This window comes from Lissotriton vulgaris, chromosome 12 (assembly GCF_964263255.1).
Source record: "Lissotriton vulgaris chromosome 12, aLisVul1.2, whole genome shotgun sequence".
In the NCBI taxonomy this organism is placed as follows: domain Eukaryota; kingdom Metazoa; phylum Chordata; class Amphibia; order Caudata; family Salamandridae; genus Lissotriton; species Lissotriton vulgaris.
The window spans coordinates 696,365,432-696,392,094 of NC_141700.1; the positions used below are offsets into that span (position 1 = coordinate 696,365,432).

At 47.0% G+C, this 26,663-nt stretch overlaps 1 protein-coding gene across 5 annotated transcripts in view; it reads left to right on the forward strand.

Annotated features, from left to right (window-relative positions):
* The window catches only part of LOC147678018 (uncharacterized), a 167,450-nt gene that overhangs the window by 133,369 nt on the left and 7,418 nt on the right, over positions 1-26,663 (forward strand). Inside the window, exons 7-8 of one of the 5 annotated variants that reach the window (XR_015302476.1) lie at positions 2,680-2,720; positions 4,329-4,409. The exons of 1 other annotated variant lie outside the window; for it this stretch is intronic. Coding sequence is in view for 3 of the 4 variants with exons in the window: in XM_086945898.1 (XP_086802024.1) it covers positions 2,676-2,720; positions 4,329-4,408 (125 nt within the window). In the remaining variant the exon portion in view is untranslated. Of the gene's footprint in view, positions 1-2,675; positions 2,721-4,328; positions 6,359-26,663 lie in introns of those variants that run through there. 3 more of the 5 variants (XM_086945898.1, XM_086945897.1, XM_086945899.1) reach the window with 3 other exon arrangements.

The following is a 26,663-nucleotide window of genomic DNA, read 5'->3' on the forward strand; positions in this document are numbered from 1 at the left end:
TGTCTCAAGGACACCCTGCTGCACCCCTGAAAATGACATGTGTGTGTGCATATGGCGCACATACATGCCCAATCGGCATGTATGTGGGTCATATGCCACCCTCACAAATGCACAATTGTGCATATTTACAAGAAATCGCAAAATACCACCAACTAAAAGTTGGTGGTAATTTGCGATTTCTAAACCTGAATTCGCAATTTTGAAATGCTTCATACATAGCATTTAAGGAATCGCAAAATTGCGATTCCTTAAATGCTTAAGCAAAACAAGGAATCGCAATTTTTTGCGATTCCTTATTTTACTAATTTTTTATACATTTCAAAATCGGTAAAAAGGCCGTTTGCGATTCGCTAAGGCCGAAATTCTGCGAATTTCGGCCTTAACGAATCGCAAAAGGCTTGATACATATGGCCCATAGTTCTGGAAGCACAATACCTGTGACATATCTCCAAAAATGTGTGTCTCGAATCTTCATGTAAGTTGGCCTGATGATAGACAGCAGACATATCCAGCACACTAAAAGTAACCCCCCTCCCCCCAGGTCTCTAGCATCTCAGATATGGTGGGAAGGGGTTGTCTGTCCACCCAAGTATTTTTATTTAAATCACACAGATCTATGCATAAGTGAATTTCCCTTCCTTCCTTTGGTGCTATTACTACCAGCGCCAACCACTCTGTCACCTCAATGGATTCCATTATTATGTGACCTAATATGCTTTTCAAATTCTTGGCGCAATGGGTCTTTCATCATATTTGGAATGTTTCTTATTTTGTGGATCGCAGACTTAGCATGTTTTTTTCAAAATTGTTTAATTTAAAAACCCTTGCAACAGGCCCCATTCCGGTTTAAACACTTTGGATACTTCCTTTCTGCATCGTAATGCTACTCATTAACATCCCCAATATTTTACTTTTTTGTTACCATCACAGGTTCTTTAGCATTTGGGTTTATAATGATGGAAAAGGTTTTCCATTATTCTCATATTATTAGTACATCGTACTGTTTGATCCCTTAATAATAAGTCAATTAATTGCTCAAATCAGCAGGACAAAGCTAGACCTCTCAAAGTTGCCACATAAGATGCAATATCTTACTCAGCCGTTTGTACTCTTTAAAGAATTAATGACGTTCAAGGACTAAGTCGGTTTTAGGTGTAGACTGTAAATCTAACATTTGAATAGACATTTCATATCCATTGCTAGGTTGGCCATTCCCCATTCCTAGCGATACCTCAGGTAAGTCCTCATGCACTCTTCTACCTTCCATCAGCAAGTGACGAAGTAAGAAGGCTTGTCTTCTCTCTGGACCATACTTATCACCTCCAATTGCAAGCACATATGTTAGAAATAAGTTTTCCACTATATGATTGGATCACCAGGACTAATTAAAAATGGTGAAGGAGATGCCATGCTTTGATCTGCCGTGGTATCTGCAAAGAAAAGCAAATAAAAGCTCAAATATAAAAAATGCATTTCTAATTCAATACTGTTGTTTCCTCTTCTGCTCTTCTTTCTCACTCCTTCACCTCCGACTTAACAACTTCATGTAAGTTGGCCTGATGATAGACAGCAGACATATCCAGCACACTAAAAGTAACCCCCCTCCCCCCAGGTCTCTAGCATCTCAGATATGGTGGGAAGGGGTTGTCTGTCCACCCAAGTATTTTTATTTAAATCACACAGATCTATGCATAAGTGAATTTCCCTTCCTTCCTTTGGTGCTATTACTACCAGCGCCAACCACTCTGTCACCTCAATGGATTCCATTATTATGTGACCTAATATGCTTTTCAAATTCTTGGCGCAATGGGTCTTTCATCATATTTGGAATGTTTCTTATTTTGTGGATCGCAGACTTAGCATGTTTTTTTCAAAATTGTTTAATTTAAAAACCCTTGCAACAGGCCCCATTCCGGTTTAAACACTTTGGATACTTCCTTTCTGCATCGTAATGCTACTCATTAACATCCCCAATATTTTACTTTTTTGTTACCATCACAGGTTCTTTAGCATTTGGGTTTATAATGATGGAAAAGGTTTTCCATTATTCTCATATTATTAGTACATCGTACTGTTTGATCCCTTAATAATAAGTCAATTAATTGCTCAAATCAGCAGGACAAAGCTAGACCTCTCAAAGTTGCCACATAAGATGCAATATCTTACTCAGCCTTTTGTACTCTTTAAAGAATTAATGACGTTCAAGGACTAAGTCGGTTTTAGGTGTAGACTGTAAATCTAACATTTGAATAGACATTTCATATCCATTGCTAGGTTGGCCATTCCCCATTCCTAGCGATACCTCAGGTAAGTCCTCATGCACTCTTCTACCTTCCATCAGCAAGTGACGAAGTAAGAAGGCTTGTCTTCTCTCTGGACCATACTTATCACCTCCAATTGCAAGCACATATGTTAGAAATAAGTTTTCCACTATATGATTGGATCACCAGGACTAATTAAAAATGGTGAAGGAGATGCCATGCTTTGATCTGCCGTGGTATCTGCAAAGAAAAGCAAATAAAAGCTCAAATATAAAAAATGCATTTCTAATTCAATACTGTTGTTTCCTCTTCTGCTCTTCTTTCTCACTCCTTCACCTCCGACTTAACAACTTGCCTCTAATGTTCAAAAAGTCCCATGTCCTTTCTCAGTGTTTGTTTTTCCTTCTCCCCAAGGCAGTCTGTTCACCAGGAAGAATTCGGAGACCTGCAGACATGAAGGTAAGGATGTACACTCATTGTTTTCACCTATTCCACACTTTCTTCTTAGTGCCCACCTCACTCTTTTCATAACGCACATCGCGCGACCCCGACTTCAGCAGTGTGCAGTTTGCACTCCACAGAGCGACACTCTACTAAGCCAAAGGGCCGTGCACTCATGCACACAATCGTCGGCAGACATGCTCAAAAATATCCATGCAGGCTGCCCTTATGAGTTTTGAACTCGTGCAGAAAGTTGCTTTGGGCCCTGCGCGTGAACATTGAACTTGTGCAGCTAACTCGAGGATAAAATTCTCTCGTGAAGATCCTCAGGCCATTCATGTGCCTAGTTGGACTCGTGCAGAATCTCTGGTCTATGTGAACAAGCAAGCTCCTATTCTTTTGCCGTTACTGCCAGTATACACTAGGGGGCAGATTTACAAGCCCCTTGCGCCTCTTTTGCGCCGCCGGTGCGTGACGCAGCGCTGGCGCAAAAGATGCGCCATGGTGCGGGGTATTAACAACATGACACATCTGGGAGATGCGTCACGTTGTAAAGCCCTGCGCCATAAGGAGGCGTTCCTGCGCGGGGGGCGTTCCTGCGCAGGAACGCCTTCTAAAAGTGGCTGAGTGAAATCTACAAGATTTCACTCAGTCACTTTTAGGCCAATGCTGCGTCAAAACCCTGCGCCTGCTTAAAGCAGGCGCAAGGCTTGAGGCAGCATTGAAAGAATAGCCCCCCCCCCCCAGAGCATTGCTGGAGCTGCTTCGTGCTTGCGATGACACTCCAGCAATGCGCTGCTTTTACGGCACAGATGCGTGACGCATCGGTGCCGTTTTGGCCCCATGGTGCGCCGCTTTGTAAATACGGCGCATCATGGGTGGCGGAGCTGCGGCGCACAATTACTGGTGCATCCCTGCTAATTTGCAGGGATGCGCCAGTAATTGTAAATCTGCCCCTACGTGCACAAACCCAGGCTCGATGTCTGGAGTGACTAAATTATTTTTATTTGCCCTCAAGCGAATTACAGCATACCAAACACTTCTTCTCCTATATTTTATTCAACCCTTGCTTCACAGGAGGTACACACCACTCCCTCACGCTCCAACAAGAGGAACAGGCACAGGACGTGATAATAAATCTCCTTACCGGTCTCCTGTCATCTGGTCCCCTACGCGTTCTACACTAAGGCAGCAGATACAAGTTCTTCGAGTTTTGGCATTAGGAATGAACACTGAATGCTTGGGTTATGGAGCTGAATCCTTAGAGCAAAATTGATAATTGTTGGGAGCTAGGTCTGTAGAAGTAGATTATGAAAACAAGGTTGTGTAGATGAATCCTTTGAGCAAGAGGTGTAGAGGTGGATTATCTGAGTTAAGATACTGCCAGCTATGGCAACAGTAAAACATTCTCATATCAGGGGAAAGGGCGGAGAATCTTCGGAGTGAGGGTTATAGAGATGGATACATTTTGAGAGCTAGGGTGGTGGCAATAGATTCAAATAACATGATTTGCAGAGATGGGTCCTTAAGAGTCAAGGCTGTAGAGATGGTCCCTGAGAGAAAGGGATGTGAAGGTTGGTGCAATTCTACTCAATCATGCCTCTAACACTTCTTTTGTGTTTTCAGCTCCTGAGGACAAATATGAGCCAGTGAAGCAGAATGAAGACAGGAAGTCAGCAAAAGATGAAGCTTTCTCTGGGCATTAAGGTATCTAACAGACAAACAGAGAAACCTCTGATGACTAGTACGCAGCTAAGAAAAAACCTAGCATTTTTCTCCCTGCTCCCAAGCTTACAAGCCAGCAGCTTGGACAACGCTCACTACTGCTCCAGATCCTACGACAATGTGGATTGTGGCTGTGACAGGTAGCTGCATCCCAGCAGTGCTCCTTTTTACACAAGACTACAAGGAGATGTCTTGAGTGTGCTCACCACAGTTATAGACCGTACAACTATGCTGTTTTATGTGAGCTCTCAATTTCATCAGACTGCAAGAAGATTGCTCGAGCATGCTCCCCAATGCAGCAGACTCTTGAGGAGGCAGCCTCAATGGAGTCTTCTGTTACATGAGAAAATTCAAGGAAAAAGGCTGGGGAGGATCACCTCTGTTCTGATTTATACAGTATGAACCCACACTTGATGAAACAAACTGAATTTCAAGAGCCGCCAAAGCACTAACCTGTACAGTTTGTTTCATACCCGGTAGCTGGATGGTTTATTACACTGTATAGTATTGCTCATACCCGGTAGCTGGATGGTTTATTACAGTGTATAGTATTGCTGGAGCCATCACTGCCCCAGACTTTGTAATATGGTCCACCTTTGCTCCAGACTCGAGGCTGGACTGACTAGTACAGCAGACAATATTGTTAACCCACCACAGCACCAGACTGGTTATCTCAGCCCAATACCTACTTGCTATTCACAAAACAGTGACATTTCCCACATAATATCAGTGGGCTCAAATCTACATTCTTTGTCCAAAATGAGGATGAACTTGAACCTAAGGTGCATAGGATAAAGCTGATAAGGCGATCAATTGAGTTGCATTCCCCAAGCCTCTTTTGTTCAAATACTGTGCTGGATTGTCTCAAAAATGTTATGGGGCAGTGAGTGCTTTTGTCAGGAACACTGTGGACCATTTATTGCTCTTCCTGTTGAATGAACCATTAGCATCTCTTTGTATATAGTGCTGCAAAAGGCCTTCCCTAGGGCCTGCTGGGTCATGGTACAAGAATATCATTATACTACATGTTTAACATAATAGGTTGATGAATACTTGAAACAGTACTTATCAAATCAAGATGTATCTTTATAAATCACTAATCAGACATGAAGTACATTTGGTTGCTGAAACTTAATCTGTTTTTAACTCATCTGAGTAAACCTATTTCTCCCACTTTAAAGGCCTGAGTCCAGTGAATTAGTTAATTCTTTGGTACCATTGCTCCCTTGCTGGTCAAAGACAGTGACTGAATAATCTGGTGAGTTGCGAACCAGTATGATCAAACCCTCATGCACAGTGAAGCTTTCTCCAGCCCCAGCTGCATTGCTGGTGCTGTAGAAAGCAGGCACAGGCTCCCAGTCTGCAAAGGAGCACAACGTCCCTGCGCTCACGCCAATCCTGAGGCTGCTTTCATGCAGCATCATTATTGGCTGCAGTGCTGTCTGGGAGCCTGTCCCAGAAGCAGGAAGGGCGCAATGGAGTGGACAGTGGAGGCGGCGGCGATCAGATACGTTTATTTATTTTTTTATTTTGTCCCCCGAACCACCCCGAACTCCCTTCTCTGGCCCGCCCCGCCACTTTGGCAGTGGACTGGCAGCTGCTGCCTGGAATATTGAAATAAAATAGCTGCTCAGCTGTAATATCGTATTAGAGCTGAGTTGTGACATCATAATGTTTGCTTCCCAAACCAGCAGGCAAGGTGAAAGGCAGATAATGGAGCATCATTACAGTTGCAGAAAATTATTTTTGTTATGAACTGTTTTTATAAAGTGACCACTGATCAACACAATCAAGAAGTTTATAGCAGCTTTATTATTTCCACAATGTTCACTACAGGAAAGAAAGAATGTCTCTGCATATTTTTGCTTATTGTGAACATCCCTGTTTATTCTGATTTATGTTAAACTGATTCTAGTATGATTTTTCACAAATTACTGACTACTTTGTTGTTGTAATTTCAGCCTACAGATTCTGCTTTCATTCTTCATGTCTACAACCATATTACCTCATTCATACGAAAGAGTAGGACACCAAAGATGTAAGCGGTTAGTCGGAGGGTGATGGTGATAGTGTGACCATGTATTTAAAGTAACAGTTCCGCCTACCCTGTGTTAAAAGGATATGAAGGTCACCTCAGACAGGGGCGGCCTTAGGCATGTGCAAGCTGTGCACCTGCACAGGGCCACCAAACCCCAGGAGCCACCACAGCAATTTATATCCTTAATATAATAATTCTCTGAGGATGGATACATATTTGCGTAGCAGCCCCTGGCAGGGATTTGGCGACCTCCGGCTCTGTTCCACTTTCAAACACCCTGACCCCCCTCTTCACTGGCATCCACGCTCTGCCCCGCTCGGACCCCCTCTTCCGGGGCCCCCTACCTACGCTCCCTGCCCAGGGCCGCCATGAGCCTAGAACCGCCCCTGCCTCAGAGTTCTATAACCTTTATAGAGGAACTCAACCTTCGGTCAAGTTCCTGTATAAGGTAACAGAACTCCTCAGTGACTTGCAATATTGTTTTAATGTACAGAAGGGGATACTTTCTCCAATTTATAAGTTTTATCTTTACCTGCATATCTACTTACGCAGACATACCTTGCAATGTAGTGGTGAGGTTCATGTAATGGATGAAATACAAATGTCATGAAATATATTGCATATGCTAGTACTATAACACACAGATAAAAAGAAATGGTCACTAGCTGGGATGTATGACGGAAACGCGCATGCCATTACCACGCATTTCTTTACAAACGCATCCATCATCACGCATATGCCTTTACCATGCATTCTTTTACCTCCCAAATTTTTACCATGCCCATACCTTTACCACGCATTCCTTTACAACATAAATTTAAGTATTTTGCAAGTAAGTATACAGCCTTCATATATATACATATATATATATATATATCCAACAAAAAGGTTGCCCCATTTAGAAGAGCCAGCATTCAGGGAGGTTTTGTAATTTCGTTTTTTATTTTCAGGAAAACAGCGTGGAATGATGAAAACAAAGTCCATGCAATTTACAAGCCTGACGCGTTTCATGCTCCCCTGAGCATTTCTTCAGAGGCTTCTGTAAACTCTGTGTGGAGCTTTCAGAGTCTTTAAATGAGTAGCACCTGCTCCAGTGGGCGTTGGCGCCCCCAGAGCCTGCTGGTTCTAGTAGTTCAATAAATCACGCTCCAGTGAGCTGCTCCCAGAGTAAAATAATACTTCAAATTTGAACCCGTGTGGGTCTGGAAAATGTTCAATCACCTCTGCGCTGCAAGTAACATCCTGAAAAACGACCTTGCCTGCCAGTTTCTGCTGCATACCATATGCCTGCAGCTTGGACCACTTCCATGTGGTAGGGCTCTTCCCTGACCGGGACCGGCCAGTAAATACATCCAACAAAAAGGTTGCCCCATTTAGAAGAGCCAGCATTCAGGGAGCTTTTGTAATTTCGTTTTTTATTTTCAGGAAAACAGCGTGGAATGATGAAAACAAAGTCCATGCAATTTACAAGCCTGACGCGTTTCATGCTCCCCTGAGCATTTCTTCAGAGGCTTCTGTAAACTCTGTGTGGAGCTTTCAGAGTCTTTAAATGAGTAGCACCTGCTCCAGTGGGCGTTGGCGCCCCCAGAGCCTGCTGGTTCTAGTAGTTCAATAAATCACGCTCCAGTGAGCTGCTCCCAGAGTAAAATAATACTTCAAATTTGAACCCGTGTGGGTCTGGAAAATGTTCAATCACCTCTGCGCTGCAAGTAACATCCTGAAAAATGACCTTGCCTGCCAGTTTCTGCTGCATACCATGTGCCTGCAGCTTGGACCACTTCCATGTGGTAGGGCTCTTCCCTGACTGGGACCGGCCAGTAAATACATCCAACAAAAAGGTTGCCCCATTTAGAAGAGCCAGCATTCAGGGAGGTTTTGTAATTTCGTTTTTTATTTTCAGGAAAACAGCGTGGAATGATGAAAACAAAGTCCATGCAATTTACAAGCCTGACGCGTTTCATGCTCCCCTGAGCATTTCTTCAGAGGCTTCTGTAAACTCTGTGTGGAGCTTTCAGAGTCTTTAAATGAGTAGCACCTGCTCTAGTGGGCGTTGGCGCCCCCAGAGCCTGCTGGTTCTAGTAGTTCAATAAATCACGCTCCAGTGAGCTGCTCCCAGAGTAAAATAATACTTCAAATTTGAACCCGTGTGGGTCTGGAAAATGTTCAATCACCTCTGCGCTGCAAGTAACATCCTGAAAAACGACCTTGCCTGCCAGTTTCTGCTGCATACCATGTGCCTGCAGCTTGGACCACTTCCATGTGGTAGGGCTCTTCCCTGACCGGGACCGGCCAGTAAATACATCCAACAAAAAGGTTGCCCCATTTAGAAGAGCCAGCATTCAGGGAGGTTTTGTAATTTCGTTTTTTATTTTCAGGAAAACAGCGTGGAATGATGAAAACAAATATATATAACACCAGCAATGCTCTAGATCTGCTCATCTCAAATGTCTGCTTTTCTATCAAAGTCCTTAAGCATAAGATTAGCACAGTGCTATCCACACCGAGATAGAAAGGGACTTAGTATTTCGCCATTTCTACAGCAAAGTCTTTGGCATAGGACTAACACGGTGCTGACCATGCTGAGCTGTCAACTTACAAAAGCCATTTACCACTCCAGGCACAGTATTACTGGTAAAATACCAACCAAGCCAACGTAAAATGAGTAAAAGCAACCCCTGAAACTGTGTTTTGTTCTACTTAGAGCTCTTCAGAGAGGTATAGCTTTGCCGAGACACAAGGGAGCACCCAGTATAAGTCAAAATAATTCTCTTTCAGGCATAGAGTGCTGTTTAAATTATGCACAAAAAAAGCTGAAAACTCTGGGTAGTTCTCACGTCTAGGTGGACATAGCCAACACTCTAGGTCTGCTCACCTCAAATGTCTGCTTTTCTATTAAAGTCTTTAAGCATAGGATTAGCACAGTGTCGTTGACGCCAAGATAGAAAAGTACAAAGTATTTAGCTATTTCTACAGCAAAGTCATTAAGCATAGGACTAGCACAGTGCTATCCATGCTGAGCTGTAAAATGACAAAAGCCATTTACCACTCCAGGCACAGTATTGCAGCTTTAAATTGGTAAAATGCCAACCAAGCCAACCTGAAATTAGTAAAAGCAATCCCTGACACAGTGTTTCGCTCGACTTAAAGCTCTTCAGAGAAGTACAGCTTTGTCCAGACACAAGGGAGCACTCAGTATAAGTCAAATAATACCCTTTCAGGCATACAGTGACGCATAAATTATGCGAATAAGAAGCAGAGTACTGTGGGTGGTTCTCAAGTTTTGGTTGAAAGCCGATCCTGTATAGAGCACCCTCAACACCAGAAACACTTTAGATCTGCTCTCCTCAAATGTCTGCATTTCTATCAAAGTCTTTTAGCATAGGATTAGCACAGTGGTATCAAGCCAAGATAGAAAGGAACAAAGACCCTATAGTTAGTGTGAAAGGGGTGGGCAGTGGGTGTTGCAAGCAACACCCATTCATTTTTACACTGCCCCCTATGTACAAGGATGGCGTATATAGGAGGCAGTGACAAAATTAAGACTAGGTAAAAATTGGTCTTAAGATGGAGAAACAAGGAGAAATGCATAATTTCCCCTCGTTTTTATTTTGTCCATGTGTGCTGCATTGTGCAGCACACTTGGAAAAAGCAAAATGCTATTGTTTGTTTACGTGTAGGAAGATGTCCCTTACTGCGCACAATCAAACTTTTAAAAAAATTCCATTTTGTCACTTTAATGTGTGCTGCATAAAGCAGCATGCATTAAAGTGACAGAATTTCATTTTTAGGATTGTTTATGTGCAGGAAGGGACACCTTCCTACACATAAACAATCATCCCCTGCACGCAGACGGTGCCCGCGATGGTGCTAAGTTGCTATTCTTGTAAATATGGTGCAGCCTTGCATTTCAGAAGTGAAGGAGAGAGGTGTTAAGCCAGGAAGGCTAATGTCTCTCTCCTTCACTCATTTGTACATATCCCCCTTGGTGTTTAAGGGTCAGAATGAGTGTTTTTTAGTAGTGACGTTCTAATGGCTTGTTTACATGCAGGTAGAACATTGAGCAGAATTACATATGTTCAGAAATGTAGGAGCAAAGATGGCTCAAACTCCACTATCCTACATGTTAGCCTCTCTCAACCCTACATCTGGTTCTAGTTGGCCCCTGAGGTACAAAATAGGAAGATATGTTTTCACAGAAACAGTGTTGAATACATGATACAAAGAACCTCTTTGGAGGAAGCTGGGAGGCCAGAGGTTACTTATGAATCAAGGGTGAGGAAAGGGCATATTATCTCTGCTTCTATACTGATGGTAATTGCACATTGGTTTGTAATCCTCAGATGCTTGTGGCAATTCAAGTATTTGTGCAAAATAGTTCTTCTAGCAATGTGTTGTCGTTTTTTTTAATTTTAATGGTGAAAACCAATAATTAGAGGTGTGTTTTGATTTTACAAATCTCATTTTTTATACTATGGCAAGCTCTGTGATGAGTGACATCTTCAACCATCTGTTCTCGCATATATATATTTATATATATTCACTGAAAAAACCATAGGTTTGACACCAGTTATAGTTAGCTGGAAATTTTACTGACATGAGTGATGTCACTGGCCATGTCATGAGTGATGTAATATGTGACGTCATCAGCAGTGCATTGCAGGCGCGCAAGTTATAGTGAGTCCAACTAACTATAACGTGGGAATTTCAATGGTTTTATGTCAGTAAAATTTCCAGCTAACTATAACTGGTGTCAAACCTATGGTTTTTTCTGTGAATTTAATAGGTTTTTTAAATGCTAATTCCTAACTATAACTGGTGTGAAACCTATGGTTTTTTCAGTGAATTTCAAAGGTTTTTTAATAGCAAATCTCTATAGGTATGAAATGTAATATTTTTTATAACGAATTTTATATTGTATAATTATGTAATAGTTTTTGTTTTTGCCCCGGAGCACTCCCGGGGCGCGTACCGATGCGCTCACCGGTAAGCGCAGTGCTTCGGCGCGCCGGTGAGTGTCCCGTTAGCGCTATTCCCGCGAACGAAAACAACATCGAGACGTATCGCGTAGCCGCGAGATGCGTCACATGACGCACTGCGTAAGCGCACCCGGGAGCACCCGAGCGCATACGATCGCGCAACGTAAGCGCCGCCTGGGCACGCACCAGGGCGCGTAGCGTAAGCGCGTCGGGTCATGTGACCTGAAAATAATACTTTTGATTGGTTCAGAACACTTTTAGTTTCCAAATGATGAGAACGCCCAGGTCATGAGACCTGAAAATAACAATTTTGATTGGTTCACAACAGTTTTGTTTTCCAAATGATGAAAGACCCCACCTTTTTTCCTCATTTTCACTTTGTTGTTTGAGTGATGAAGACCTGCATTCATTCTGTGAGAAATGGCTTCACTAGTAGCAGCTGCAGGTGCATCTGCACCACCACCACCTCCACCACCACCACAAGGACCACAACAAGACCACATTGGTGGTCAAGAAGAAGAGGAGGACGAAGAGGAGCAGGAGGAGATGCAATTTCTGCCTGAGGACAATCCCCCATACAGACCCAAGGAACATTTTATTTGGGAGTTTTACAAGATGCCAAGGGGTGCAAAAAAAGTGAATGCAGCTAAGGTGACTTGCCTCATCTGTCACGAATAACTGTCAAGAGGGAACCCAAACAAGAAGTACTCTTTTGGGAACCACACTATGATTAGACATATGCAGAGGAAGCACCCGAACAATTATTCGGCAGCAGAAGTCAGGGAACTGACCAAGAACCCACCCCATCCTTCTTCTTCAAGCACCTCCAATCAAGCCACTCCATCGGGTGCAGAGGCTAGGGAGATGGTCCCTAATGTACACACCAGGTTTGCAAAATTTAAATTTCTTTGCATATATTGCAACAAAACAATTTCATATGGTGAGTAAAGCATCACTTTACTCAACCATCACTGCAGCAAGCAACTTTAATTTTTTTCTATTTTTTTTTGCTCCAGTTGAGCTGTTTGCAATTCCCTGTGTTTTGTTTGACCCCAGAAAAACTACAAAAAAAATATAAAATTTTTCAGAAAAGCCAAAAAAATAAAAAAAAATAAAAAAACAATAAAAAAAATTTAAAGCAACAAAAACAATAAAAAAACAGTTCTTTTCGGAACTACCTCCAATTTATATAAAAATGCTACATTTTAAAAAAACTGTCTTTCTTTTTTTCTCCAGGGTACGCGTACCGGTACGTGTACCGGGTCGCGCACCCCCCAAAAAATGAAAAAAAATAATGTGTGTGTGTGTTTTTTTAAGTGTCTGGGTTTTCTCCATGGTACGCACCCCGGTACGCTCCCTGGTGCGCGTACCAGGCGCACCCCCCGCGCAAATCAAATTTTTTTTTAAATTTACATTTTGTTTGGGCCCCGCGGGGCCCTTTTATGGCCCCCACATCAAACCTAGGGGGTCAGGGTGGGTCTACTCTGCCCCCTTATGGTCTTTTCCCCCTTTGTTTTTGGCACCTCTTGTGTCTCAATCCTACAGAGACACAAGATGGTGGCCGCTCCGGACTGTTTGGAATGTTTACAGACACCCGAGAGCCAATCATCATTCCGCGCGCGAACTCGGGTAGCGCGTTGGAGCGCGCCACGGTGCGCGTACCGGGGCGCGCTTATAGATATATATATATTTTTGAACCTAAATTACTCACAATCCACTGGAGCACATATCTAATGTGCTCCAGTGTAGGTAATATATATATATATATATAGAAAGATGAGTCGCCACAAAACTTGCCTTTAACCATTTGTTCGTGCAGGGTAACAGGACAAAGCGTTTTTGCCGACATGTTTCGTTTCTGCTGGAAACTTTTTCAAGGGTTGCGCCTGTCACCAATTCAGTTCGCTGGTTTACTGCAGGTAAGATTTTCAAATTTTACATAGCTCTGAATAGCTCCGCCCATTAGGAATCACTTCCGTTTGTTAGCAGCATTCTGGTACCTGTAGTGTAGCCAGCGTCCAATTTGAAACTGTTTTAAAACCCTTCAGTGGGTGGTGGATATTTGTCCTGTTGTGGTGCCAGCCACTTTTGAAACCTCTGCTGACAATGTTATGATGCAGGTTCCCCTGGTGTCAGTCCACTTTTCGGATTGACTGGGGGCCGGATACCGGAGTCCAGTCCCCGGGAGCACCGCAGACCCCTAATCCGTGTGACGGTGTTTGGCAAAGAAGGTTCAGGTGCGGGGCTGCATGGCGCTTCGTTCCGTTGTGCGTACCTCTTCAGCTGAACCACGCTGATATTTATTACAACAGGGTATCTCCCACGGGAGAAAGATGAGTCGCCACAAAACTTGCCTTTAACCATTTATTCGTGCAGGGTAACAGGACAAGGCGTTTTTGCCGACATGTTTCGTTTCTGCTGGAAACTTTTTCAAGGGTTGCGCCTGCCACCAATTCAGTTCGCTGGTTTACTGCAGGTAAGATTTACAAATTTTACATAGCTCTGAATAGCTCCGCCCATAAGGAATCACTTCCGTTTGTTAGCAGCATTCTGGTACCTGTAGTGTAGCCAGCGTCCGATTTGAAACTGTTTTAAAACCCTTCAGTGGGTGGTGGATATTTGTCCTGTTGTGGTGCCAGCCACTTTTGAAACCTCTGCTGACGATGTTATGATGCAGGTTCCCCTGGTGTCAGTCCACTTTTCGGATTGACTGGGGGCCGGATACCGAAGTCCAGTCCCCGGGAGCACCGCAGACCCCTAATCCGTGTGACGGTGTTTGGCAAAGAAGGTTCAGGTGCGGGGCTGCATGGCGCTTCGTTCCGTTGTGCGTACCTCTTCAGCTGAACCACGCTGATATTTATTACAACAGGGTATCTCCCACGGGAGAAAGATGAGTCGCCACAAAACTTGCCTTTAACCATTTATTCATGCAGGGTAACAGGACAAAGCGTTTTTGCCGACATGTTTCGTTTCTGCTGGAAACTTTTTCAAGGGTTGCGCCTGCCACCAATTCAGTTCGCTGGTTTACTGCAGGTAAGATTTTCAAATTTTACATAGCGCTGAATAGCTCCGCCCATTAGGAATCACTTCCATTTGTTAGCAGCATTCTGGTACCTGTAGTGTAGCCAGCGTCCGATTTGAAACTGTTTTAAAACCCTTCAGTGGGTGGTGGATATTTGTCCTGTTGTGATGCCAGCCACTTTTGAAACCTCTGCTGAAGATGTTATGATGCAGGTTCCCCTGGTGTCAGTCCACTTTTCGGATTGACTGGGGGCCGGATACCGGAGTCCAGTCCCCGGGAGCACCGCAGACCCCTAATCCGTGTGACGGTGTTTGGCAAAGAAGGTTCAGGTGCGGGGCTGCATGGCGCTTCGTTCCGTTGTGTGTACCTCTTCAGCTGAACCACGCTGATATTTATTACAACAGGGTATCTCCCACGGGAGAAAGATGAGTCGCCACAAAACTTGCCTTTAACCATTTATTCGTGCAGGGTAACAGGACAAAGCGTTTTTGCCGACATGTTTCGTTTCTGCTGGAAACTTTTTCAAGGGTTGCGCCTGCCACCAATTCAGTTCGCTGGTTTACTGCAGGTAAGATTTTCAAATTTTACATAGCTCTGAATAGCTCCGCCCATTAGGAATCACTTCCGTTTGTTAGCAGCATTCTGGTACCTGTAGTGTAGCCAGCGTCCGATTTGAAACTGTTTTAAAACCCTTCAGTGGGTGGTGGATATTTGTCCTGTTGTGGTGCCAGCCACTTTTGAAACCTCTGCTGACGATGTTATGATGCAGGTTCCCCTGGTGTCAGTCCACTTTTCGGATTGACTGGGGGCCGGATACCGGAGTCCAGTCCCCGGGAGCACCGCAGACCCCTAATCCGTGTGACGGTGTTTGGCAAAGAAGGTTCAGGTGCGGGGCTGCATGGCGCTTCGTTCCGTTGTGCGTACCTCTTCAGCTGAACCACGCTGATATTTATTACAACAGGGTATCTCCCACGGGAGAAAGATGAGTCGCCACAAAACTTGCCTTTAACCATTTATTCGTGCAGGGTAACAGGACAAAGCGTTTTTGCCGACATGTTTCGTTTCTGCTGGAAACTTTTTCAAGGGTTGCGCCTGCCACCAATTCAGTTCGCTGGTTTACTGCAGGTAAGATTTTCAAATTTTACATAGCTCTGAATAGCTCCGCCCATTAGGAATCACTTCCGTTTGTTAGCAGCATTCTGGTACCTGTAGTGTAGCCAGCGTCCGATTTGAAACTGTTTTAAAACCCTTCAGTGGGTGGTGGATATTTGTCCTGTTGTGGTGCCAGCCACTTTTGAAACCTCTGCTGACGATGTTATGATGCAGGTTCCCCTGGTGTCAGTCCACTTTTCGGATTGATATATATATATAATTTCCTGCTGATAAAACGGCGATAATTTTAACACCGGTCCTTGATAATATGCACCTAAGTTTACTGGTTTAAAAAAAAAGGTATATTTCTATGATAGTATGTAAAACTTTCAGTTTGTTTTTGTGCAGCAGTTGTACTCTCTACGCATGCGCAGCCTCGTTTCGAAGCCCACGTTTTTTTCTTTTTCTTCAAATTCAACAAGCAAACTTTTCTTTATTTCAGATATTAAATTTGCCCCTTTCTTTTCGCGGATCGTGTGTGTCATCCGCTGCTGTACTTTTGTAATATATTAATAATCATACTTTATCTATATTTATTTGAAATGTAGTGCTGAGGTGCCAAACGTTGAGTACGTACTCTGTCCACCGCCATTTTAGTAGTTTTTCACTGTAATTTTTATTATATCTGTTACTTTCATTTAACCGTCCTCCTATTTTCTCTGTGATCGATGAGATTTCCTGCCACAGGCACCACGGTGTTTGTCCTTGGCCTCTGAAGTTATACTCCGTCCACCGCCATTTTAGTAGTTTTCCTCCGTTCTTTTTATTATATATGTTACTTTCATTTTACCGTCCTCCTATTTTCTCTGTGATCGATGAGATTTCCTACCACAGACACCACGGTGTTTGCCCTTGGCCTCTGATGTTATCAGACTTGGGCACACGTATATGTAAAAACTCATTTGAAGGACGTAAGCCACAGCCATTACAACGCGTGACCGTCAACACAAAGACATTATTAAGAATATGTATTTATCATGCGTGGTAAATGCATAGTAGTTTTAAAAGCATGCGTGGTAAAGGCATGCGTGGTAAAGCTATATGCATGCTAGTGACTTTGTGGTGACGATCACGCGTGCTTATGACCGCATTGTAATGGCTGTTCCCCCCAGGACACTGCAGCAACTGGGTATGGGCGTCGTGGACTCCAGGGCAGTAGGCGGAGGGCCACACAGCTCCTCATACTATATAGAACTCTTTGTGGGGTGATTGTTTCTGTGGTTTGAGGGGCATGATTGAGGTCCACACATTTAATTTTGTGGGGGGGGTAACATTTGCACGGGAAAATGTGGCATGAGGTTTGTAAATGTGGTACACATTGTTTTGTATTATTTAGATTTCTTTTGTAAGTTGTAGTCTATCCAGAGGACATATAACTCAGTAGTTTTCAATATAGTCTTGAACATCTTACTATAGTATTTCAACACTATTTTTATTGTGGACCGTCATACCCCCCACCCCCACAAAATAAAAGCAGTATGTAGTTTTTTTAATTAACTTTTATTAAAATAATTACTGTAAACGAAACGTAATTATAACTATATTATAAGCAACTAGAAAAATAACTTTAAAAAAGAACAATATTATAAACAAATTGTGAAATGAACTCCAAAAGATGTCTGATTGGTAATCTGCAAAACAAAAACAAAAATTAGAGTTTACAATTATGTAGATGTGAGTAAATGAGCTGAAGCATTACAAGTCAAGGTAACTCTACGGTTTTACGTGTGCAGTGTGCCTGGTACAATTCTTCTGTTATATTGCCGCCTTTAAGTGGTGTCTATATGGAAGGGCCTACTGCGTTACTGACAGAACAGTAGCACAACGGGATTGTAAAGATGCGGACTTATTTCTAATGCATTGCAATGAAGGCTTTGTAGATCTAGGCCTCTGTGCTTACAGTTGTATAAACACTGCGGCCAAACACTTCGGCCAGTTGAATTCACATTTTCTTTCGAACAATTCTTCTACACGTCCAAGCAGACAGCAGTGTCTATAAGTTTAAGATAGAAAGAGAAATGATGTCACAGAGAGTGAGAGAGAGAAAGAGAAAAAACAACATTAAAACTGTCTCGCAGAGTCTGAAGTTGACATTTTTTCTTGAAAAGTCAGACGTAGATTTACAAGCTCCTTGCTTCACTTTCCCCATGTTAAAAGTGATAGAAAAGTGGCATAATAAGTTTGTAGATCTGTTTGTCAGACTGTTGTAACCTATCTGTTGTCACTGCTCGGAGGAAATTATTCATTTTAGACAGAGAAGCTGCTGCACACTACAGATTCTCTGCTTTCAGAAATAAAGGTAACACTAGGGTTTTACGTGTGCAGTGTGCCTGGTACATTTCACTTGTTATATTGGCGTGTTCAAGTGGTGTCTATATGGAAGTGCCAACTGCGTTACTGACGCAAAAGTGCCACAACGGGATTGTAAAGATGCAGACTTATTTCTAATGGTTTGCAATGAAGGCTTTGTGGTTCTAGGCCTCTGTGCTTACCGTTGTATAAACACTGCGGCCAAACGCTTCGGCCAGTTGAATTCACAACTTGAGTTGAGCTGTTCTTCTACATGTGCAAGTAGACAGAAGTGTCTATCAGTTTAAGAGAGAAAGAGAAATTATGTCACAGAGAGTGAGAGAGAGAAAGAGAGAGAAAAGAACATTAAAACTGTCTCGCAGAGTCTGGAGTGGAGATTTTTTTCTTGAAAAAGTGAGCTCCTTGCGTCACTTTACCCAAGTTAAAAGTGACTCAAAAGTGGCATAATAAGCTTGTAGATCTGTTTGTCAGACTGTTGTAACCTGTCTGTTATCACTGCTCGGAGGTAATTAGAGGTTTGACAGAGAGAAGCTGCTGCACACTACGCATTCTCTCCTTTCACAAATAAAGGTAACACTACGGTTTTACGAGTGCAGTGTGCCTGGTACATTTCAGTTGTTATAGTGCCGCGTTCAAATGGTGTCTATATGGAAGTGCCTACTGCGTTACTGACGCAAAAGTGGCACAACAGGATTGTAAATACTGCAACTTATTTCTAATGCATTGCTATGAAGGCATTGTAGATGTAGGCTGCTGTGCTTACCTTGTATAAACAGTGCGGCCATCGGACTTCACAACTTGACTTGAACTCTTCTTCTATACGTCAAAGTATATTCAATACGTTGCAGAGAATTCCATTGCTGCTGCTTGATAGGCCGTGATTGCTTCTGAAGGATTTTTGGTGAAGGAAACAAAAGGACATTTTGATTAATCATCGTAAACTGAGTTGCAAAACTACTGTCAAGAGGGAATTTTAATGTGGTTTTTAATATTCCGTACTTAGACTGTTGCAGCCCATTGAGTCTCAGAGTTTGGAGTTGAGAGTTTTTCTTGAAAAGTTAGACGCAGATTTACAAGCTCCTTGCGTCACTTTCCCCATGTTAAAAGTGACAGAAAAGTGGCGTAATAAGCTTGTAGATCTGTTTGTCAGACTGTTGATGGTGCTGTACGTGTGGAAGAAGAATTCACTGTAATCAAGATAGTTAACTACTTGAATTCAGATAAGGTTGTATAAAGCAGAGTGGAGATAGTATCATCGAAAACTTTAAAAAAGGAAGAGAAACAATGTGAGAGAGTAAGAAAGAGAAAGAGGAAAAAGAACTTTAAAACGTTGGAGACACACACACGACTGGGGGGTGTACGGGAAGCCAGAGGCGCAACCACAGTCAACATTTTCGGGGAGGGGGGGCTTAAGTTCAAACAAAAAGAATAGTGGAGCTGCAGGGGCTGTAAGCGGGGGGGGTTATCAAAGCTTCATTAACAAGCAAAATGTCTTTAAAAGACCTGTGACGTACTTGGGTGCGACTGTGTGTGGGCGCAGGAAGGTATGTCATCATAGCTGAAGCCTTGTTAGCCCAATGTGTGTTTTGCACGCCTGCTGCATACTATAGATTGTCTCCTTTTACAGATAAGTTGTTGTTTCAGAAACAAGCTTCTTTGCTCACCTTGTGCTATTGCCGTCGTCATTGTTACATGATCCATTGTGAAGTTGTACATCTAAAAGGAATTAAAAGGGGGGCGTGGCCAAGATGGCGGGCTGAGTGGTCGCACTCAATGTGAGCTCCGCCGTCCCTGGACCCTAATCCTGCTGTGAACGCGCTGATTCTCCCCCCGGGACGCTGCAATTCACAGAGCGGGGGTGAGTAGCCACGGAGTAGCGGCTGAGGGACCGCTGACGCCTTTCAGGGCGCTTGACTGATTCCGAACACGGCGCCGCTGTGTAGAGCGAGTGGGGCCTAGCACACGGCCTGGTGAAGAGGCGGACCCTGCCCGGGCTTGGACGTCGGCCCGGGTGATAGTGGCGGAATCGCTGACCCTACCCGCCGGCCCCGTATATCTACGCCTATCACTGCTGCACGTACCGGGGGCCTGGGCTGCCTGACCCGGAGACATAGAGTTCCGACTCTGGCCGGTATCGGACTTCACGCGAGGCCGGGGCTCAGGTCCGGGTCCCGGGCCTCGACTACTTTGGCGGCCACTAGGTGGGTCAGGAAGAGCTGTGGGCCTTACCTGCCAGACCCGGGCGTTCCTGCCTGGCCCTGCGGCACCCCTTCAGAGCGTGGATCGGCAGAGGCGGTGGTGAGGGAGGAGAGGTGCCGGACTTGGGGCCTCTCATTACGCGAGGCCGTGGCTTCGGCCTGCGTCCCAGACTTCGGCGACGCTGCACAGAGGTGGCCCCCCGGCCCACCGGTCGGGATTGCGGAGCACGGAGCTGATCTCCTGGGTCGACAGAGAGCCCCGCGGTGAGTCAGACAGCTGGGGGACACCGGAGGAGGGAGTTGCGGCCGGTACCCCTTGGGGCCACGAGAGATCGGGAGCTGGGCTGCTGAGTTTCTAGCCGCCATTGAACCTGGCCACCGGTGGAGAGCTGGGACGGACCCTTCCTTCGGGGGGACCCCTGGCGGCGCTTTGGGTCGGCCGGCCCCGGGGCGGCCAGGGTGCTCACCCCTGCCTGTGAGAAGACGAGAGGGCCGACCGGACATTACCGCGACCTCCGCACGGTCCCTGAGGGCCTGCAGTGGCCTAGCTTGGAGGGAGATCCCCCAGTGGCGCTGGTGACGCTGAGCCCGAGGCCGCAGAGCTTGTGGAGCGGGAGAAAAGAGCAGTGCCGGGCTGATTGGTGCTGAGGGCCCTGGAGGGCGGCCATTCGCTGGGGGATCGGACCGCTGGTCCCGCCGCAGTTCCTGCTTTATCGGTGGGGCGGTTCGGCCCCATAGGTCATTAGTGGGACGGCGTGGGAAACCGCCGGCTCGGTTTCTGAGCTGCACCGGGGGTTGGACTATTGGATTTCCAGGAGGAACACCTCAGTGGCCATCATGTCGCAGAACAGAGGGACTCGGAAGGGAGACCGCACGTTGCCGGAGATGCTGAATCGGAGCAATACAAGACAGGACCGGGGACAGCCATCTCCGTCTCCCCCGAGTGGTTCCCAAGGAGCGAGTGGAGGAGAACCACCAGTTACGAGGTCCTTCCTGGAATCCCTTTTCAGCTCACTGAGGGAAGACTTTCAAACGCTCAAGCAGGAGGTCGCAGGTGAGGTCCGTGAGATACGGAGGGAGGTGGACGGTCTAGGTGACAGAGTGTCCACGGTGGAAGAAGCGGGCCATGCTGGAGACGAAGAAATCACACAGTTGCAGCAGGAGGTCATCCGACTCCGGGAACAGCACCTTGATCTGCAATCGCACACGGAGGACCTTGAAAACCGCTCCAGGAGAAACAACATCCGGGTCCGGGGAATTCCGTCCCGAGAGGAGGGGGACGATGTGGCGGCATACCTCGGGGAGCTGTTCCGAGAGGTGCTGGGGAGTCGGCTGACTTTCCTATCCGGATTGATAGGGCGCACAGAGTGGGCCTGCAGCGGCGGGCTTCGGCGCCCCCTCCCGACATCTTGGCCTTCTTGCCGGACTATCCCCTGAAGGAGCGGATACTGCGGGAAGCTCGGAGAAGACCCTCCCTGGAGTTCCGGGGCCACCGGGTAGCTCTTTATCAGGACCTGGCCGCAACCACCCTACAGAAGCGCAAAGCTTTTAAAATTGCGACAGACTTTCTCAGAGAGCATGGCACTCAGTACTCTTGGGGACACCCTTTCCGGCTCATTTTTAGGTGGAATGGCACTTTGCATCAGTTGCGCTCCCTTCAAGAGACGTGTGGGGTGCTGGGGATCACCGCTACAGAGGACGGAGCTCACACGCCCCGCCGGGGCCGTATCACCAGAGATGGATGGCAGACGATCCCCGGCCGACAATCATCTGCTTCCTCGACACGGCCAGACTCTCCTGCGGTCCAGGCGGAGTTGGGTGCTGCTACGCAGGACGGGGCCGATGCTCCTGCAGCGGCTGTGGTGGCGCTGACAGCTTGAGTGAACTCCGGGGGGAGATCGACATCGCTATCATGGAGCTGCAGGTTTGGGGGTCTAGGGGGGAGGGGGGAACGGAGAGGTGCGTAGTGGCTGGACGTCCACTTGTTTGACTTTCCGCAGGCTTGTCCGATTAGGACCGGACTGGGACACTGGGTTTATGGGGTCTTGGGGGGGTGAGAGGGGGTGGGGTTGGGGTTGTTGAGCCAGTCCCAGTTGCGGGAGGGGACTGGGGGAGGGGTGGTTGTTGGGGAAGACGGGGGACAGTTGGGGGGGCTGGGAGTTGGAGGTGGGGAGGGGGGGTCGTCCAGTGCACATGGGGGGTTTTAGTCATCCTGGCATTGCCTGTGTTTTTTGGTTTGCTTCCGCTTGACTATAGCATTTGTAGACTGGCTTGTCCAATTGATTTCAGCGCAAATTGGAATGGTGTGGGGGGATGTGTGCGAAACTTTTGGCGGGCTGGGAGTTCTTGGGTGGTTTGTCTGCTCATCAGTATGCACAACATTGGTTGCTTTTTATGTCCCTGCTCTTTGCTCTATGCTTTACTGCACACCGTGCCGAGTAACGCTTTTGTCCTCCCAGCCTTGCTGATGGGGGGCCTTGTTGCTTTCTGCTATGCCGCTGCTCATGCCTCCTGCCACGTGTAAGGTCGTGACCCTGAATGTTCGGGGTCTGAATAATCCCGTTAAGAGGCGGGCTGTCCTTTCGCTCTTGGAGAATACCCAGGCAGATATCTGTCTCCTCCAGGAGACGCACTTATTATCACAGGACACACACAGGCTCCGATCGCATAAATTCCCTTCACAATTCTTTTCCTCTTGCACCACTATAACGGCTGGGGTGGCGATTCTGGTGGCACGGCACTTCCAGGGGGAGATTCTCCACAAATTCACCGAACAAAAGGGTAGACTATTGGCTTATCGGTTTAGGATAGGGGGTCTTCTATTTACGATCGGGTCCCTGTACAGTCCCAATGAACGGCAGGATCGCTTTCTGCAGGCGGCAATCGAGGAGGTCACCGCTACCCAGGATAGGCACATCATACTCGGGGGGGACTTCAATATTGTCTTTGACTCCGCACTGGATAGGTCGGCGCAACGCTCCCCTCAAGTCGGAGAGCTATCCGCGGACCGTAGAGCTCAGCTGGAGGAGGTGGACCTCCTTGATCTGTGGCGACATCTACACCCGACGGATAGGGAATATTCGTATTACTCCCATGCCCATAAGACGTACGCGCGGTTGGATCACCTTTTGGTTACCTCTCCGGTAAAAGCGCTGGCCTCGGGATCGGAGATAGGAGTGATATCCCTTTCAGACCATGCCCCGGTGGAGGTCCTGCTGAGTGTGCCTCCGACGGCTCCCCGCCCTTGGACGTGGCGCCTTCGTGACACACTGCTGCACAGGAAGGAGGTGGTGGCTCGCATTGAGAAGGTGATTCAAGAATTTCAATCCCATAATGATAATACGGACACTAGCCGGGCCACGCAATGGGCAGCCATGAAAGCCGTTATCAGAGGGGAATTCATAGCGATTTCCTCAGCGGATAATAAAGTGCGGCAGGCCAAGAGAGATGAACTTACGGATCGGGTTAGGGAGCTTGAACTGATCCATCGCAGGAAGGGGGCTCCCCGGATTTGGCGGCAGCTCAAGGAGGCTAGGAAGCTCCTGGAGGCCCTGGACCTTGACCGGGCGGAGTATGCGGCATTGCGGCTGCGTCACACCTTCTACACTGGGGGGGACCGCTGTGGCAGGTTGTTGGCGAATAGGCTCCGAGTAGCGAGGCAGTCCCAGCTCGTTAAAGAGGTCTCTGACCCAACGGGGCAATTGGAAACTGAGGACGCTCGAATAGCAGCTGTCTTCCGCGGTTTTTACGAGGAGCTCTATACGGGGGACCCCCCGGATGAGGTAGCCATGGACGCTTATTTGGACTCGGTCCCATTGCCCTCTTTAGACCCTTTGCAGGCGGATCATTTAGACAGAGACATTCGGATTGAGGAGGTGGTCTCCGCTATTGCCAGACTTAAACATGGCAAGACTCCGGGTCCGGATGGCTACATTGCGCTTTATTATAAGACATTTTGCACGTCTTTTGCCCCCATCCTGACGCGCCTTTTCAATTCTTTTGCGGAACCCGGCGCCATTCCGCCCGATCTACTCCGGGCCACGGTCTCGGTTATCCCCAAGCCCGGCAAGGACCCGAAGCAATGCGGGTCATATAGGCCGATCTCCCTTCTGAATATTGACCTGAAGCTGTATACGGGGATCCTGGCCGCTAGATTGGCTCTCCACTTGCCGGGGCTCGTCGATCCTGACCAGGCGGGTTTTGTCCCCGGGAGACAGACGGTGGACAATACAAAACGAATTGTCCACCTATTGGAGAAGGCCTCCCGGATTCCGGGAGAACGGATGATGTTGGCGGTGGATGCAGAAAAGGCATTTGACCGGGTCCATTGGCCTTATCTGGAGCGGGTGCTTATGAAAGCGGGTATAGGAGGGAAATTCCGCTCCATGGTTCTTAATTGTTACTGTCGCCCGTCGGCGGTGGTCCGTGTCAACGGGCTCGCTTCTGACTCTTTTGCTATCGAACGTGGCACCAGGCAGGGCTGCCCGCTCTCGCCCCTGCTTTTTGCGCTCTACATGGAGCCGTTAGCCCAGCGGATGCGCGATAACCCGATGGTGACCGGCATCCGGATGGGAGGCTTCACACACGCTATCAGCCTCTACGCTGACGATGTTATTCTATCCATTGATAGGCCCCGCATGGCTCTACCGGCGTGCATGGAGGAATTGGCCTCTTTTGGAGCGGTGTCAGGGTTCAAGATGAACATGGGGAAGTCGGTGGCGCTGGATGTCTCCCTCGAGCCGGACACTAGAGCCTGTCTGGAACAGCGGTTTCCCATGCTCTGGTCTTCGGGAGCGGTCCCATATCTGGGGATCCAGATTGCTCCTACCATACCGGCTATAGTATCAGCGAACTACCCGGCCCTGGGTGCCAAGATTAGGGAGGAATTGGGCCGGTGGAACCGAGGCATCTTTTCCTGGCTTGGCAGAATAGCTGCTGTCAAAATGACGGTCTTGCCTCAGGTGCTGTACCTTTTTAGGGCCCTGCCACTCCAACCGCCCATGGGATGGATCTCGCAACTGCAGGCGGACGTTTCTCGGTTTGTCTGGCAGGGTAAGAAGCCTAGAATGCGTAGGGCTCTCTCGCTGCTGGCCCCGGAGGTTGGTGGGTTGGGTATCCCAGATTTTCACAAATACTTTCAGGCTACTCAGTTGCGTTATCTTGTGGAGTGGAGTAAGTGGGAGTCTGATAAGCATTGGCTCTTTCAGGACCAGGCGGTGGCGGGGAGACCCCTGCAGGAGGTCCCGTTCCTGCGTCGTCCTCATCGGCCCAAAAACCTTTACGCCTCCTTTGTCACGAGGGTACCCCTGCGAGTGTGGGATGCTACCAACATTTTGCGTGGCCTCACTACGTTTCCGTCACCGCTTACTCCGCTGGTGGACAACCCGGACTTTACCCCAGGGATGGAGAGGGGGGCCTTTACGAGGTGGCGTCAGGAGGGGTGTAGATCCTTATGTCACCTTTATGGCCCGGAGGGGGTAGTCCCTTTTCCCCAGCTCCGTCAGGAGTTCTCCCTCCCGGAGACGGAACGACTTCATTATATGCAGGCTCGCCACTGGGCTCTCCAGCCGCAAGTGAGAGAGACGGCCGATCGGCTTTTCCCCCCCTAGGAACGTTGGCTCATGACGCGGACCTCTGACTCCAAACTGATTACCGACTTGTACAAACTACTACAGCCGCCAGCGACACACCTTTATCACCCTGGGAGAGAGCGTTGGGAAAGGGAGTTGGGGAGGACACTGAGCCTTAGAGAGTGGGAACACATATCCTATAGAGCACAGCACTCAGCTTACCACATGGGGCTCACAGATACGCTGACTAAAGTCTCCACCTACTGGTATTATACACCTGAGCGAGTACATGAGTTTGATCGTAGCAAAGATGACACATGCTGGAGGGGATGTGGGCACCGAGGTACTCTAACGCACATACTATGGGACTGCCTGCTCCTGGAACCTTACTGGAAGGAGGTGTTAGATGAAATTGATTCTCACTTTGAAATTGAATTGCCACGCTTCCCTGCCTATACCTTGTTGGGACTTCCCAATGATCTAATGTATCCTCTCCGTTCTTGCAGGGGCAGGCAGATAGCGATAGCATTAGGTTCCACTGTCCAGAACATCTTAATTCACTGGCACACTGCTACAATACCGTCTATCACTGGCTGGCTTCACAGGTTGTGGCATGTGTTGGGTATGGAGAAAATGTCCCTCACAGTGGCGGGTGATGTGGACCAGTTTGGGGAGCTCTGGCAACCGTTTCACTCCCTGTTGCTTACTGAATTTAGGGAACTTACCTGCCCCAAATATCTCCGCCTTCTGCGGCTGCCGATCCCGGAGAAATCTGCCCCGTGATCTCACTTTGGACTTATCCTCCTTGGTATTGTGACTCGGATGTGTGCCGCGGTAAGGGACTGTGCACTGGACGTGGGGTGGGAGTGGGGGTGGGTGTTGGGGGTTTGGATGTTGGGAGGGATTGTTGGGTGGGGGGGTTCCACGGGAAATGTCATAACATGCTGAGACGACAGGTGCCTTCTGTTTC